Below are 17883 nucleotides of genomic sequence, written 5' to 3'. Positions count from 1 at the left end.
AAGAGTATTTCCAACATCTTCCTCTAGAATTCTAATAGTTTCACTCCTTAGGTTTAAATCTGTTATCCAGCATGAGTTGATTTTTGTGAGAGGTGAAATGTGTGGATCCTGGTTCAGTCTTCTACATGTGGCTATCCAGTTTTCCCAGCACCATTTATTGAATAAGTATTCTTTTTCCCAGTGTATGTTTTTGTCTGCTTTGTCAAAGATTAGGTGGCTGTATTAGGTGGCTATATATCTGTGTTCCCAGTTCTGTTCCACTGGTCAGTGGCTCTGTTTTTGTGCCAGTACCAAGTTGATTTTAATATTACAGCTTTGTAATAGAGCTTGAAATCTGGTAAATTGACGCCTCTCATTTTGTTTTTATTGCCTAGAATTGTTTTTGCTATGTGGGGTCTTCTCTGGTTCCATACGAAGCATAAAATTAATTTTTCTACATCTGTGAAGAATGATGTTGGTATTTTAATAGGGATTGCATTCAATCTGCAGATCACTTTGGGTAGCATAGACATGTTAACAATGTTGATTCTGCCGACCCACGAGAATGGTATGGTTTTCCACCCGTTTAAGTCTTCTGCTATTTCCTTCCTCAATGTCTTATAGTTTTCCCTGTAGAGGTCTTTTATCTCCTTAGTTAAATATATTCCTAGATACTTTATTTTCTTTGTTGCTATTGTGAAGGGAATTGAATCTTTGATTTGGTTCTCGGTATGACTGCTGTTGGCATATATGAAAGCCTCTGATTTGTGTGTATTGATTTTGTATCCTGAAACTTTACTGAATTCATTTACCAGTTCCAGTAGCCTCTTGGTTGAATCCATGGGGTTTTCTGGATATAGTATCATATCATCAGCAAATACTGAGGGTTTGATCTCTTCTGTTCCCATTTGTATGCCTTTAATGCCACTCTCTTGCCTGATTGCTGTGGCCAGGACTTCCATCACTATGTTGAATAGAAGTGGAGATAGTGGGCAACCTTGTCTGGTTCCAGTTCTAAGTGGGAATGCTTTCAATTTTTCCCCATTCAGTATGATGTTGGCTGTGGGTTTGTCATAAATGGCTTGTATCATTTTCAGGTAAGCTCCATCTATGCCTATTTTGTTAAGCGTTCTTATCATAAAAGGGTGTTGAATTTTGTCAAATGCCTTTTCTGCATCGATTGAGGGTATCATATGGTTTTTGCTTTTGCTTCTGTTTATGTGGTGAATTACATTTATAGATTTGCGTATGTTGAACCATCCCTGCATCTCTGGAATGAAGCCCACTCAGTCATGGTGGATTATTTTCTTAATAAGCACCTGAATTCGGTTAGCTAGAATTTTGTTGAGAATTTTTGCATCTATATTCATAAGGGATATAGGTCTGTAATTTTCTTTTTTTGATGCATCCTTTCCTGGTTTTGGTATCAGAGTTATTTTGGCTTCATAAAACGTGTTGGGGAGGAGTCCATCCTTCTCGATGTTGTGGAATAATTTGTGCAGGGTAGGCACCAGTTCTTCTTTGTAGATGTGGTAAAATTCGGGTGTTAAACCATCTGTTCCGGGACTTTTCTTTTTTGGAATGTTTTTTTATTGCTGTTTCAATTTCAGTCCTTGATATTGGTCTTTTCAGGAATTCTATTTCTTCCTGTTTGAGCCTAGGGAGGCTGTGTGTTTCCAAAAATTTGTCCATTTCCTTCACGTTTTCCAGTTTGTGTGCATAAAGATTTTTGTAATATTCATAAATTATATCTTGAATCTCCTCGGCGTCGGTTGTAACTTCTCCTTTTTTGTTCCTGATGGAGCTTATCAGAGTTTTTTCTTTTCTGTTTTTCATGAGTTTAGCCAGGGGTGTGTCAGTTTTGTTTATTTTTTCAAAGAACCAAGTTTTTGTTTTATTAATCTTCCGTATAGTGTCCCTGTTGCCAATTTCATTAAGCTCTGATTTGATCTTAATAATTTCCCTTCTTCTTCTGGGTTTGGGGTTGGTCTGTTCTTTTTTTTCCAGTTCTTCGAGTTGATTCATTAGGTTGTCTGTTTGTGATCTTTTTGACTTTTGGATATAAGCGTTTATGGAGATAAACTTTCCTCTCAGGACTGCTTTGGCTGTGTCCCACAGATTTTGGTAACTTGTGTCACCTTTGTCATTTAGTTCAAAGAATCTTTTGATTTCCATTTTTATTTCGTCATTTATGAAGAAATCGTTCAGCAGGGATTTGTTTAATTTCCATGACTTTGTATAGAGATGAGAGTTTCTGCTGGCGTTGATTTCTATTTTTATTGCATTGTGATCTGAGAAGAGGCATGGTATAATTTCTATTTTTTAAAATTTTTTGAGGCATTCTTTGTGTCCTAGGATATGGTCAATCTTAGAGAATGTCCCATGAGCTGGTGAGAAGAATGTGTATTCAGTGGTTTTTGGGTAGAATGTCCTGTAAATGTCAGTCAGGCCCATTTGTTCTAGGGTTCTGTTTAAGTCCGTAACTTCTTTGTTAATTTTCTGTTTGGAGAATCTGTCCTGTGCTGTCAGTGGGGTGTTGAAATCTCCAACTGTAATGGTGTTGCTGTTCATCAAATTATTTAGGTTAAGTAAAGTTTGCTTTATGAATCTGGGTGCACCTAAGTTGGGTGCATACATATTTAGAATTGTTATGTCTTCTTGTTGAACTGTACCCTTCATCATTATATAGTGGTCCTCTTTGTCTTTCATTACTTTTGTTGATTTGAAAACTAGGTTATCTGAGATCAAAACTGCTACGCCAGCCTTCTTTTGGCTTCTATTTGCCCGAAATATTAATTTCCATGCCTTTACCTTGAGTCTAAATGCATCCTTGCAGGTTAGATGTGTTTCCTGAAGACAGCAGATACCTGGCTTTCATTTTTTTATCCATTTGGCCAGCCTATGTCTCTTGAGAGGTGAGTTCAAGCCATTCATATTTATTGAAAGAACTGATAAGTGGGGTAAATTGTTCATCAAACTGTTGAGTTGCTTTTTGTTCCTTTGTTTTCTCTCTTGAACCATTGTGGATTCTAGCCTTTGATCTTTAGCTTTTGAGTGGTTTTACATTCGAGAGTGTTTATTGTGCTGGTCCTTGTGTAATTCAGCTTTGAGTACTTCTTGGAGAGCTGGTCTTGTCTTGGTGAATTCCCGCAGACTTCGTTTATCTGAGAATGTCTTTATTTCTCCTTCGTATATAAAACTTAGTTTTGCAGGGTACAGAAATCTAGGCTGGGCATTATTCTGTTTCAGAAGAGTGAGAATGGGGCCCCAGGCTCTTCTTGCTTGTAGGGTTTCAATTGAGAAGTCTGAAGTTATTCTGATAGGCTTTCCTTTGTATGTTACTTGTTTCTTTCACCTGAGAGCTCATAGTAGGGCCTCCTTAGTCAATATTTTAGTCTGTCTGATGACTGCATGACGTGGTGTCTTTCTATTTGCATTGAATCTCCCTGGGGTCCGCTACGCTTCTTGTATCTGTATATCTAGATTTTTAGCAAGGCCTGGGAAATTCTCCTCTATTAAATCTTCAAATAGGTTATCCAGCCCTTGCGTGGTTTCTTCTTCATTATCCGGAACACCGATCACAGGCTTGTTTCGTTTTTTTGTATAATTCCACATTTCTTGTAAGCTTGTTTCTTTTTCTTTATTTTCTGCTCAATCTCTGTGACTGACTTATTCATTGGATAGAGCTGTCTTCAATCTCTGAGATTCTTTCTTCTGTTTGATCTACCCTGTTCTTGGGGCTTTCCACAGTGTTTTGAAGTTTCCTGAATGAGTCCTTTATTTCCAGGAGTTTTGTTTGATTTTTCTTTAATATTTCAATTTCTTTAGTGAATTTTTCTTCCAAATCCTGGATTTTTTTTGTGGTTTCCTTGTGATGGTTATCCATTTTTCCTTGTATATCATCGAGCTTACTTACAATCCATGTTCGGAATTCTTCTTCTGTCATTTTAGTATTCTGGACCTGGTTAGTGTTCGTTGCTAGAGAGCTGGTGTTTCTCTTTGGGGGGTGCTTTCTATTTGATTTTTCATACTTCCAGAAATCTTTCGCTAGGTCCTTCCCATCTGGATCCGCTGTTACTTTTGTTTTGTTTTGCCGCTAGAGGGAGCCGCTAGTATGTTGCCTGGGTTCTCTTGATGGGAGAGGTTACTTGGGGAGCTTGTTTTGGTCTCTTGCTGGCGTTTTGATTCCCTAGTTGCGGGTTTCTCTGTTGGTAGCTGACCGGAGGTGGAAATGCAATCCTACGGAATGACCTGAACCGGTCTAGCAAGGAAAATCACTAGGCTGTCAGTTATTGGTCAGTGCCAAAGCCCCAGGGACTGGCGCTAGTCGCAGAGGGGGAGTGGCTCTTTATGTTTTGCTGCTGTAAGCTCAGAAGCTGCACAAAAGACACTGGCCAGGGGGAGGGGGTGCCTTCCCAACCTGCTCAGCTCCCCAGCGCCTTCAGCTTCTGCATGCATCTTCCCCTCACAACTGAGGAGGCACTCAGAGTTCACCGCTCAAAGAAATGGGCCTGGCTAATTGGCTTTAGGTCCTGGAAGGGCAGAGCTCATTGCGAGAGCTCCCAGGCTGGGAGAAGGGAGCCGTTCCGCACCGTACTGAGATGTGCTGTGGGCCCCGAGGTGACATTAGCCCGCCCCCAGGGCGCTGGCTCCAGAGGGAGCTGCTCAGGGGCTGGGAGGTACCTGATGAGGGAGTCAGTTGAGTCACAAGGGTGCTCTGCCATCTCCTTTATGTCTCCCTCACCCAGTCTCACACCAGTCCAGCAATAGCTCTCGCTTCTACTGGCCCACCCTGAGCAGTCCCAATCGCCAGCAGCAGTTTTCAGGTTAGAGTCCTCTACTCAGTAATCACCTCCCCATTCAGGACCGCTGGGTGTCAGAGACCAGCTTCTTGACTCCTAACTGCCTCTGGAGGTAGCCCAGACCAGCTCCTCCCCTGTCTGGTGCAGTCCTGGCACAGAGCTCCGGGGAGTTCAAGTTGCTACCAGCTCGTGTCCCCTCTCTGCTGAGCTCCACGTTTCCTGGCACAATTCTACATCCACTTCACACAAGCGCCTGACTCTCGGTGGCCTTGTAAGTCAGTGGGGAAGCTACACTGTCTCCTGAGAGACTTGTCCCCGTGCACTTACTGGCCAGGCTGGCGCCGCCGTCTCACGTTCCACTCTCTATTGTCTGTCCCACGCTCTCCAGGTTTTGCATTTCAATCTCCTTTTCACCTGATCCTTTTTCCTGATTTGTGTGTCCCCTGCTGAATCTCCACTGATTCACTTCGCTGTTTTTGCGGGAGAGCGATCCGATCATGTGTAGCAGACTGAGATCTACGTCTCTTTCTCTGGAAGCAGGGGTCCGGGAGGCTACCTTAACTCCACCATTTTTCTCCCCCCCAACAAAGTTCACACTTTTAAAATTAACAATTCAAATGACTTTTGAAATTTCTATAAAGCAGTTACAACTGTATACACATATACATACATAGATGAAATAAAATCAAAGAGAAATATATTAGTATTAAATTATTTTAAGAATATTTACTGAGTGGTATTCACTCAATATAAACTTTTAAACTATAACAATAATCTTAAAAGTCTAATTTACAAGAACATAGATAAGTTGTTTTGTACATCTAAATATATTGCCTTAGTATAGAAGTTCTCAGGAGTTCTGGAGTCCAATATTCACCATAAAAAAGAACACTATACAAGATATTATATACTATGAAATATACACTATAACTGTAATATTTTTCTCCATAAATCATACTGGTATAGCTATACCAAATATAATATGCTATGATGGAGAGTTTGAAAAAATGTATGAGAAAAGGTAAAAAGGGTAGCAAGGGAAGTGGCTATAAAAAGATAGATATCCTAGGAGAAATCAAAAAAATATGGTTTAAATAACTTTGAAAATCCCAAATAATTAGTATCAAATCTGTACTGCCTGTTTAATGTAAATAAAGCCAGAAAACAGTAAAGTCCATTATATGCTGTCTTTCTTACTTTGAAATTGTAAAATACAATATAGCACATTGTATCCCATACTATAAAAATGTGCCAAGCAGACAAAACTCATTTTAAACTTAAAAAGTTCTTCAAAGCCATCACAGTAATTATTTTCACCCCGACAATACAGTGTATGTCTCTATTACTAAAATATTAAATTTCCTTACCATTGTGTAGCTGTGGGCCACCTTCATTAATTCAATGCATCCTTGAGCATCTGCGAATGCTCGGATTCCTAAACAGTTCGATGGATGCAAAAGCTTCATGAGGAAGTGGCAGCACACTTCTACTACTTGAGGAAGCTGAAGAAGGCATGCTGCAGCAAGAAGGTTTTCAATGGTGTCTTCCTTCAATTCCAAGCAGCCTAAATATAAATGAAAATAATTATGAAACTCTTTTAGAAACATGAAATAACATGTGCCATTATATTATTCAAAACATTAGGCCAATTTGCTAGAAATTATCTAAACTGAGATTAATAATCAAGACATAGATAACGCAGTAAAGGCCAGAATTGTTTTAAGCACTTTGCATTTCCTACTTCATGCAATGTTCAAAATCACCCAGTTTATACAAATACAGTTTGAGCTAAAATATCTGTATCCATGTCAGCATTAATTATGGTTCTTCTTTTGATGGTGAAACAAGAAATGAAGAGAGAAAACTAAGGTTCAGAATATATATATACAAACAAGAGAGCAAAGATTCACTAAGTTTCTGGCAATGTAAATGTTTATGAAATACTTGTGCATGCATAATTAATAAACATATATTAATTTATATATGCATGCATTGTAGATTGCTAGTATGGATTTAACTGACTGTATCAATGTTTATAATTGTCTATTTTTTTTTCTTTTGGTCTCTTATATTAACCACACACAAAAAATGAGCTCTGCAATGTTTTCTTGTTTCTGTAATTTCCAGAATAATTTATTAAAGAATGGGTCTGTTACTAGAATGTTTATAGAACTCATCTTTGAAACATCATGGGATTAACTATCTAGGGTTAGATTTTATCTAGCAATTCAATGTCTTTGTTAGTTTTAGTCTCATTCAGATTTTCTATTTGTACCTGAGTGAACTTTTATAAGTCATACATTCTAAGAAATGGTTTATTCCATTTTTGTGTCACAGACTACTAGCTCTTCATTAAAAATGTCTTTGCTCATTTTTCCTGAACACAATGCCAGACTGTATTTCTCTTGAGTTAGGTGTGACATATAACAATTTCTTGTCAATCGGCCATGAACAGAAGGGATGTGTGTTACTACCAGACCAGTACATTTATGCTGTGTGACTCTATCCACACTTTCTTCCTCTTGTACCTGCTAGTAAAACTCAAGTGTATGGAAGATACACAAGAAGGAAAAAGCCTGGGTCCTGAATCAACTCCTGGTTGTGAAATTTTTCATAGTGTATATTGTTTACTTTTGCCTTCTGTCATTTCTGCTTTGTTAGAAAAATCAATTAGTATTTTCAGTAGATTATCTAATTAAATAATTGCAGAGAATCAATCTTTTTCTTAATGGATAATATAGAGTAATGGTGATGGATAGGTTTTTTTTTAGGAGTGTATTATTTTGTTGATTTTGTTTAGAAATTATTGGCCTTGCGAAATATGAAGATATAGGATTTCATTAATGCTGGACAATTATTACTCATTTTTCTTTAAATAATTTTCCATTTCTAATTTTATTTCTTCTATTTTTCCTTAGAGATTATTCCCAATGAATATATATTGAATCATCTCATTCTGTCCTTCATGTCTATAACTTTTTTATATCTTTCATTCACTAATTCTCTCTTCAGCATATCTACTATTTTGTTTAACTCTGACATTTTAAAACTTCAATGATTATTTTTCTTTTATAAATTCTTTCCATGAGAATTATTTGTACTACAATGTTTATAATATTTTCATATCTAACTTCAAATTCATGGATACTTTTGTGGCATTCCTAGAATACTATTTTCTCCTAACTTTCTAAAAATTTACATAGCATTTTAGAAGTTCTCTTCATGAGAATTATTCACCTCATAGAATTTTTAATAAATTCATAAAACATCAATTTATACTCAAAGATTTTAAATAATGTTTTCATTTTTCCTTGATTATTGATTTCTTGTATTCTCATTCTGTCTCTATATAATTTTATCCTATTTTAAATTTTAATTATAATTAACTCAAATATCTGATCTAAGTTTAAAAGAAAATTTTTGAGGATTTTAGATGTTTTTCTGAGAAAATAATGTCCTGTTCTATTCAACTTTCTGAATTTTCTAAGTTTGACTGGTTTGAATTATTCAAGCTAGTTTTGTTTATATATTTATTTTACTTTTTGCCTGAGTAAAACATGCATTGCAACTTCTAATATTCAACAACAGCTATTAGTCTCTACATACAAAGAATATGTTAATTTATTTGTGAACTTGGAAGGCAGGGTACACTAAATTTGAAATTCCAGTATAAGATTTAATGTAATTCTGTTTTAAAATCATTAATATGCTGTTCTTTAATTGAAATTTAGAAATATATTCTTGCCAGCTGTTGTATATTTTCTAACTTTGTCATGCTACCATCATTTTTTCTTAGATTCCTCCTTTTTATCATGAATAGTTTTGTGACCTAATAGAAAAATTGGTTTTCTACTTTTAAAACTTTATTTTTCAAGGATAGAACATTTATTAAGAAAGATGTTTATAAGCATAACTTTATTTTTTGACACAAAAGTTTTTATTCTTGAATTTTTTAACATACAGTAATTTGCAAGAATAGTACCCAAAACACCATATACCCTTCATCTAGCTTCACCAAGTGTGCATGTGTGTGTGTGTTTATGTTGTAGTTGCTGTATTATTTGAGGACTACTTTCAGCCATCATATTTCACACCTAAATGCTTCAGAATGTATCATCTAAGAACAAAGGCATTCTCCATATATTGGCAATATACTTACCACACATAAAATTGATTCTGTAGCATTTGCTATAATGTACATTTTCCCAAACATTCGAAGAGTTTGCCTTATAGCTTTTAATTTCATTATTTTTTTTTTAAATTCATGATCTAATCAAAGATCACACAGTACATTTACTTGTTAGGTTCCTGTGGTCTCCTTTAATCAAGCACAGTTCCCCAGCTATTCTGTCATTCGTGGAATTTGTATTAGTGAAGAAACCAGATGAGTTGTTTCCTAGAGTTCCTCAGTTTGAACTAAATTCCTCTGAATTAGATTTAGGTGAAATCTTTTAAGCAGGGACCCCGTATAGGTGATTTGCACCCTTCCAAATGCCTAACCAGGAGGCTCATGATGTTAACATGTCCCATTGGTGGTGGTGCTAAGTTTGGTATCTTGTTTAAGGCAGAATCTGCAGGTTTCTTTATTTAAAGAAATTTATTCCTTTATAATTGATGAATAATTTGTTAGATGATGTATACCTTTGCTTTCAAACATGACATTTCACTCATAACTTAACATGTTTAATAGATAAAAAATATTATATTTTATTTATGTTTATTTATGTTTGAAACAGCGAAGTAATCTAAAGCATGCTTCCAGGTATAGCAAGTTATTTGATGAAGAAAAAAAAAAAAAGAGTAGATTAAGTGGAGACAACAAGTTGAAAGGGTCAGTGAACAGAGTAATATTAAGATACTTTTTATTATATATCAATTTCCAATTAAATTAGTTACCTAAATTTTAGTTTTGATATAAAACAGAGACAGTGTATCAATAATAAAAACAAACCTACTTATTTAAAATTTTAGTTAAACCACAAGGATCCTGTTGTTCAAAGATTAAAAATAGTAGAACATTGAGGCTCATAGGTCAGTTCATCAGAGGAAATATTTTCCTCTATTGATAAAATACTTTGAGATGTTTATATTGACATTATCAATAACATTATTATACAGTAATATTGTTTAACGATATTTTCATCTGAAGTTCACAGATTCATACTGATTTGAATGATCTTAAGAACTATATCAGGAAAAATTATCGATATATATTTTAAAGTTTATGGAATAAACTTTAAGCATCAGAGAAAAGTATTTTATAGGCTACAGAAACCTGTATTTTACATTAATATTAGGTGATTTATGAAATGTATGTTGTTATAAAAATAATGTTAAAATAGAAGAGATAATAGCAACACATTAAAATTTGTTTTAGGAGCACATAAAACATTAAAGTTTGTTTTTATTTATAACTGATTATAATTATCACAATTTTTTATTTGTATATACATCTTCAAACTATTGTCATGATTTAAAACCTCCAGAGGTATTTTATCTAAATTGTTCAGTATCTATGGTTGGATACTTCTTAACATAGATCCTGTGAAAATTAGATAAAAGTGATAAATGCTGCTGATACGGCTTTCATAGATTTTATTTTATTGTAATTTCGGAACATCAGGAGGGTAAATTTCAATTTAATTTACTTTTTGTCTCAATAGAACTTGTACAGAAAGGAACTAGGACAGCAGGCCTGAACTGCTAATCTTGAGAAGGCCTGCTTGCAAGATTTGCCCTTAGCTGGTGTCTGAGAACTTGGATTTGAAGAGGCTTCCCACTATTAATGGATAGGAATGGCTCCCTGTGCATAAACTGTTGGTACAAACAGTATAATTTATGCTGAACACCCGCTTTCCTTCTGGGCATCTGGAATTTTGGTATGTGTTACATAGAGGCTGCCTATGTGATCAGCACCTAATAAAAACTTTGGGCACTAAATCTCTAATGAGCTTCCTTGTTTGGCAACATTTCACACACTTTGTCAACTCAGTACAGGTAGAATTAAGTGTGCCCTGTGGGAATCACTGAAAGGGAACCCTTGGAAGTATGCAACTGCTTTCCTCTGGGCTTCGCTCCATGGGCTGTTTTCCTCTTTTGATTGTACTATGTATCCTTTTGCCATCATAAATCACAGCCATTGGTATAAATATATGCTGAGTTTTCCCAGTGAATCATCAAATCTGGTGGTTAGTTTTGGGGACCTCCCAACACGGCATTTTAATTAGAAGACGGAGTGGTAGGGAAACAGAGAGGTATGCTTTGTCCACAGGCTAGAAGATCAATATTGTTAAGATTTCATTTCACCCCAAATTAACCTACAGCTTTATTACGATAACATTCAGAATTCCAGCAATTTGAAAAATTTATGAAAATTTCAGAACTGATTCTAAAATTAATATGGGTATGCAATGGACATAGAATAACCAAAACAATTTTGAAAAATAACAAAGTGGGAGTAAAAGCCCTATCTGATTTTAAGACTTATTACAAAGCTACAGTAATTAAAATGGATTGATATTATTCTAAACACCGAAAAATAGATAAATAGAACTAAGTCCAGCGATAGACCCATCCACATAAGAGCAACTAATTTATGCAAATGTACAAAGGAAATTCAGTTGAGAAGAGATAGTCTTTGAACAAGTCAGGTCTCCATGACTTGTATTTCTATCCATACCCCCAAAAGTGTATAAAATTTACTCAAAATTGATCATGAACTTAAATGTTAAACAATTAAATTATAGATCTCTAACAAAACATAGAATGAAATCTTTATGATCTTAGGTTAATTAAATATTTTTTAGATAAAACTTCAAAAGTACAATGCCCAAAAGAACAAATTAAAAAATTGAACTTCAAAAAACCCACTATGAGAGACATCATTAAAGGAACAAAAAGATGAACCATAGACTGGGAAAAATGATAGCAAATCATATATCTGATGAAATATTATATCCAGAATACATAAAGAACTCTCAAACTAAATAAAAAAAAACTGGACAAATGGTTTGTACAGACATTTCACAAAAGAAGATACATGAATGGAAAATGCTTAGTATTATTAGTGTTTCAGGGACTACATATTAAAAACACAATGACATACCACCACACATCTACTAAAACTGCTGGTAGAAATGTGAAGTGGTACAACAATGGAAAAAAGTTTTGCGGTTGCTCCTCTCATATGACTCAGTCATTGTAGTCCTAGGTTTAGCTTTTGCTCAAGAAAAGGGAAAGAATATATTGATAGAAAGCCTTGTACATGAGTGTTTATAACATATTTATTTTGTAATGACTCCAAACTGGAAACAACCTAAGTATTTGTGAACCAGTGAATAGATTAACATATTAGAGTGTATCTAAACAATGGAATACTTCATAGTAATAAAAAGGAAAGAACTATTGATGTATGCAGCATCATGGTTAATTTTGAAGGCAAAATAATTATGCTGAGTGAAATAAATTAGACAAAAAAAGAATACAGACTGACTCTATGATCAAATTTAAACAAAATTCTTTAAAATTCAAAGTAATTTGTTGCAAAAGAAATCAGATCATTGGTGACTCTGGATGAGGTAGGGATAAGGAGGAGCAACAAGGTAGATAACAAAGGGCATAAGATAACATTTGAGTGTGATAGATTATCCATTATTTTGTGATGGTTTTATGAGTGTATACATAAGCCAAATTTATCAAATTGTTCACTTTATATATGAGCAATCTATTTACATCAGTCATTCATCAATAAAGCTTTAAAGAAGAATATTCAAATGTATTTCACAAATACATTTAACAAAAAGAATTCGAGTTGACAAGTAGATATTAATATTTTCTGAAGGCTTAAATTCAAACAAAATCACACACATATATGATGTTTAATTTAAAGAGACTGAGGGTTATGTATTAATATTTTCTTAAATTTTGCAACATATAGAACACGATCATAATCATGGAAAGTCACATATGCTGTCATCACTTAACATATGGAAAACACAGTGTTAATATAATCTTAAAAATGTAAGCCTAATATACAAAATGGTGTGTGCATGTGTGGGTGTGTGGGTGTGTGTGGATGTGTGTGTATGTTTGTATCTTTATCTTCTCAGATCAACATTGGAGAAGAGATTTCAGAGCTAGTATGTCAGAGTAATAACTTTATAAAATATTTAAGGTATTTACTTGCGAAAAAAAACCCACGATTATTCAGTCCAAATCAAATACTGGGCTAGTACTAAATTTCATAGTAATTCATACAGAATTTTAGCAGAGCATCTCTCCATTCTTTACCCTTAAAAAATAAATTTTTTGAATTTTCACAGGTTACATGTAGATAATAATTTTTGAAAGTTACTTATTGGTAACTTTGGAGGTTAATTTGGGTGTTGTAACCATTGTTTGTCTCATAAAGTTAAAAATGTTCTATTTTTTTAAACTTGTAATATATACAATAAAAGGATCTATTTGTAAAAACCAGAAAGCACAAATGGAATATTAGCAAGTGTTGAGCTTGAATGCACACAAACTAAGCTACCTCATGCATGTTAATATATATTTATTTATATCTATAAACTGGCCGTTTCTCTGACAGATTTTGATGGTAAAAAGACAAAAAACTGCCTATTATTTGATTTAAAAGTTAACTTTAAAAAAAAGAATATTATCAATGAAAAAAAAGTAATTCTATACTTTCATTCACAGTTGACTTTTAAGGCATAATATTCCCAAATATTTACTAAGTTACTTAATATTCCCAAATGTTTACTAAGAGGGAAAATCTACGTATTTTTACTTTAGGTGCTATAGAAAATTTGTTTAAAAATACATGATACCCAGACTAAACTTTAGATACCTCAGAAGTCTATGTTTCTATAACAGAAAACTACCAGAAATGTTTTTCAAATAATAAGGAAATATTTATAATCTCTCTTAATAAGTCCAAAGGAATATTGTCTCCAGAATTAATTAATTAAAGTCAATACTCATCAGGAAACAGCCACTTCTCAAGTGACTTTCTCAATTCCCATCATAGTTGCCATAGTTTCAGGTTACAGATTCAGACAGGAAACACGTATCAGAAGAACTATTCCTTTGTGTGTATTTCTCTTGCATCAGTGAAAAAATCTTTACCAAAAGATTCTCAGAAGTCTCTCCTCCATGTTGCCGTGGCAAAAATTGTGTCACATGACCATGCCTAACTCAGTCATTAGGAAAGGGGTAAAGCCTGATTGATTTTGATCCTATAAACTGGGCATAGAATTAGCATGTCCCTCTTTTGATTCAACTGGGGGACTAAGAGAGGGATAGTTTTTGAATAGGGTACCAGCAGCGTGTGCTACATTTATCCACAGTTTCATCTTAAGTAAATGCTACATCCACTACATACTCCAAACATGTACAAATAGACTTAAGCTCTAATTTTCTATAGGAGACTATATTTAAAGTTATACTGTATTGAAATGAAAATATGTTAAATAGAACAGGAAGGAAACTTTATAAAATAATATGAATCTATGTTGTTCTATTTTTCATTAGACAAAGGATCTTTTATTAACAAATGTGCTGCCTAGTAATATTTCATCTATAAAATCAGTTACACTGAAAAACATATATATTCCCAAAGGTACTAGCTCATAAATGTGTATTTTACCAGACAAGAGCAAAAACTGCCTATAGAATCCAAGGTAAATTAAATTCTATCTATGTCTATCATCTATCTATCATCATTCTCTCTCTTCCTTAAAAGAAAAGAAAGAGAAATGGTATAATTGTCACCTAAGAAATTAAAACAAAGTTCAAAATTGACATTTTCGGTAACTTGGTATTTGAAAAATACCTTTTTTTATGTTAGAATACTTCTAAGTTTACAGAAAATTACAAAGATAGTAAAGAGAGTTCCTATATATTAATAAGATATGCCTGGTTTCCCCTGTTATTGATATTTTACATTAGTATGGTACCTGTGTTATATTAATGAACAAACATTGCCATATTAACTAAAGTCCGTATTTTAGTAACATTTCCTTAGATTTTTTTTTCCCCTAATGTCCTTTTTCTGTGCCAGAATCACATTCAGAATACCACATCTCACTTACTCATTTACGTCTCCTTAGGCAACTCTTGGCTGTGACCGTGTCTCAGACTGTCCTTTACTTGGCGACTCTGGCAGTTTTGAAGAGTACTGGTGCAGAATTTTTGTTAAATGTTCTTTAATTGAGATTTTTCTCGTCGTGATTAGACTGGGATTATGGATTTGGGTTTCATCATATCCTATCAAGGAAACACCATCAACTCGACTTATCGCTGTTGATGTTAATCTTGATCACTTGACGGAGGTAGCCTTTGCCGGGTTTCTCCACTGCAATATTTCTCTTCACTACCTTTGTGGACTGTACTCTCTGGAAGAAAGTCCCTATGCACAGCCCACTCTTAAGTGGGGAGCTGTTCTCTATCTCCTTGAGGGTAGAGTAACTACATAAATGATTTGGAATTCTTCTGCATGGCAGTTTTGCCTATTCTCCAACACTTATTCACTTTGTCAATAATTTATTTATATAAGCAAATTCATAGGAATTTTTGAAGAGGTGTTTTAATACAGACAGGAGAGTTAAGGATATTTGGTGTTACATCATTTTATAGTCTTTAATAGGCTTACACATATTTTTATGCTACAAAAAGAAACTTATTTTTATTGCAATTAAGAATTTTGCTGCCATCAAATTGTTTTGTAGTGCCAATATGTGCCACATTACTGTCACCCTGTTCTCTACTCTCTCTCTCATCAGAAAGAAAATCCTGGTTGTTTTCTAAAAATTATAGCAAACTAGTTTTAGGAAACAGAATACAAGCTCTACTCATGAAATTTTATAACCCAAGAGCTCATTAATCTATAAACAATGGTGTATATGTCTTCCAGCCACAAGAAAAGAGTGGCTTACGTTTTTCGAGTACCAAATACATCTGAGAATTCAAGGACCCACTGTTAGAAAAGTCAGAAAAAGCTATACAAGGACAAGTTAAAAAGTAGCTGTGACGGCACAGGCCATCATTTTTCTGTTTCTACCTGCCCACCTTATTCCTGTCTTTGAAAGTCCACTAGGGGGCAGGTCAGAATTAAATATGTCAGCAGCTCTAATTTATTTAAATTGCTTTAAATCTACTTTTGTTATATATCCAACATTTAAAGAGAATAAGGAATTGCTTTCACAGTAAAAATGTTGACTTTGTTCAAACATTCTCTTGACTCACACCCATGCACAGTTGTCAAATTTCCTCAATTTTTTTTTTTTTTTTTTTTTAGACAGAGTCTCACTCTGTTGCCCTGGCTAGAGTGCCGTGGCATCAGCCCAGCTCACAGCAACCTCAAACTCCTGGGCTCAAGCAATCCTTCTACCTCAGCCTCCTGAGTAGCTAGGACTACAGGCATGCGCCACCAGGCCCGGCTAATTTTTTCTATATATATTTTTAGTTGTTCAGATAATTTCTTTCTGTTTTTAGTAGAGATGGGGTCTCGCTCTTGTTCAGGCTGGTCTCGAACTTGTGACCTTGAGTGATCCTCCCGCCTTGGCCTCCCAGAGTGCTAGGATTACAGACGTGTGCCACCGCACCTGGCCAATTTCCTCAAATTTAGTAATAGACTATATCCCTTATCCTCACTATATTATTATTTATAACTGTCCCTAATCAACTCCATAGATTTTTCCCCACTCTCACTACTTTGCATGGAGTTTAACCTAAAACAGCTTATCATGTAACACTCAAGGAAATTTTGGTTGTTAAGGAAAATAAAAAGCATTCTGATGTTTAATGTATAAAATTATTATCGGCCTCTGGACTTGGACTCGAATCAGACAGCAGAAGCAATACTATTGTAACTCATTATTATATCCATTTTTGGCTAAATAGGATGCATGAAGTATTTCACATAGCATCATATGTGCATTCAAAATACTTGAATATTTTGAATACTTAACGGAAATATTTTTCTCCTGTTTTAATATCAGAGCACCTGTGTTTATAAGCAAAATATTTGCTTTTATTTTATAATATAACTAACTCTTTGCTTTGGTGACCGAGACGCTAAAACGAAATGGTATTTCATTTCTATGAATATAAACGTAATTTTAGGAAATGTACTTATGGTGAAAATCATATCATGAGTATTGTGGATTTGAATTTAATGCCTTTTCCAGGTCCTTTTCATTTGAATTTCAGAGCCATATACACCATGAATATCTTTTTTTTAATTCCAAAATGTCTTTTTATTTTATTTTATTTTTTATTTCAGCGTATTATGGGGGTACGAATGTTTAGGTTACATATATTGCCCTTGAAGCACCTGGGTCAGAGCTTCAAGCATGTCCATCCCCCAGATGGTGCACATTGCAGCCATTAGGCGTGTATATACCCATTTTCTCCTTCCCCCTCCCATCTGCCCAGCACACGATGAATGTTATGGCTATATGTGCACATAAGTGTTGATCAGTTGATACCAATTTGATGGTGAGTACATGTGGTGCTTGTTTTTCCATTCTTGGGATACTTCACTTAGTAGAATGGGTTCCAGCTCTATCCAGGATAATGCAAGAGGTGCTAGATCACCATTACTTTTTGTGGCTGAATAGTACTCCGTGGTATACATATACCACATTTGCAGATAACTGCATTTCGACATGGTTCAATGGGAACATGTTCCTACTGTTGCTAAAATTTGGCCAGCAGAAGTTGTATTGTTTTATACTTATCTCTTTCTATCTCCCTTCTATTTTTCTGACTGAAGTAGAATATAGAAGAACAAAAAAAATTAAAAGCCCTTTAAATAAGCCACCAGGTTATGACTTTTGTCTTAGTTTTATTATTAAGTATTCATGGTGCAGCACAATTCACGATTGTACCATGAATTTTGCACCCAGTAGTGGGATTGCTGGATCAAATGGTAGGTCTACATTTAGTTCTTTGAGAAATCTCCATACCACTTTCCATAGAGGTTGTACTAGTTTGCACTTCCACCAACAGTGTGTAAGTGTTCCTTTCTCTCCCCATCTATGCCAGCATCTAATATTTGGTGCCTTTTGATAAGAGTCACTCTTGCTAGGACTGGGTG

The 17883-nt window shown here is 34.7% G+C and overlaps 1 protein-coding gene across 2 annotated transcripts in view; it reads right to left on the bottom strand.

The window, feature by feature from the left end:
• KLHL1 (kelch-like family member 1) overlaps window positions 1-17883 on the bottom strand; it is a 347076-nt gene that overhangs the window by 198513 nt on the left and 130680 nt on the right. For both annotated transcript variants that reach the window (XM_012650443.1, XM_012650442.1), the window contains one exon: window positions 6149-6345. In XM_012650443.1, the coding sequence (XP_012505897.1) occupies window positions 6149-6345 (197 nt within the window). The remainder of the gene's footprint in view (window positions 1-6148; window positions 6346-17883) is intronic.

This window comes from Propithecus coquereli, unplaced genomic scaffold (genome assembly GCF_000956105.1).
Source record: "Propithecus coquereli isolate 6110/MARCELLA unplaced genomic scaffold, Pcoq_1.0 Scaffold327, whole genome shotgun sequence".
In the NCBI taxonomy this organism is placed as follows: Eukaryota; Metazoa; Chordata; class Mammalia; order Primates; family Indriidae; genus Propithecus; species Propithecus coquereli.
Note: the sequence above shows the minus strand (reverse complement) of the source record. Positions and strands in the feature narration are given on the sequence as shown.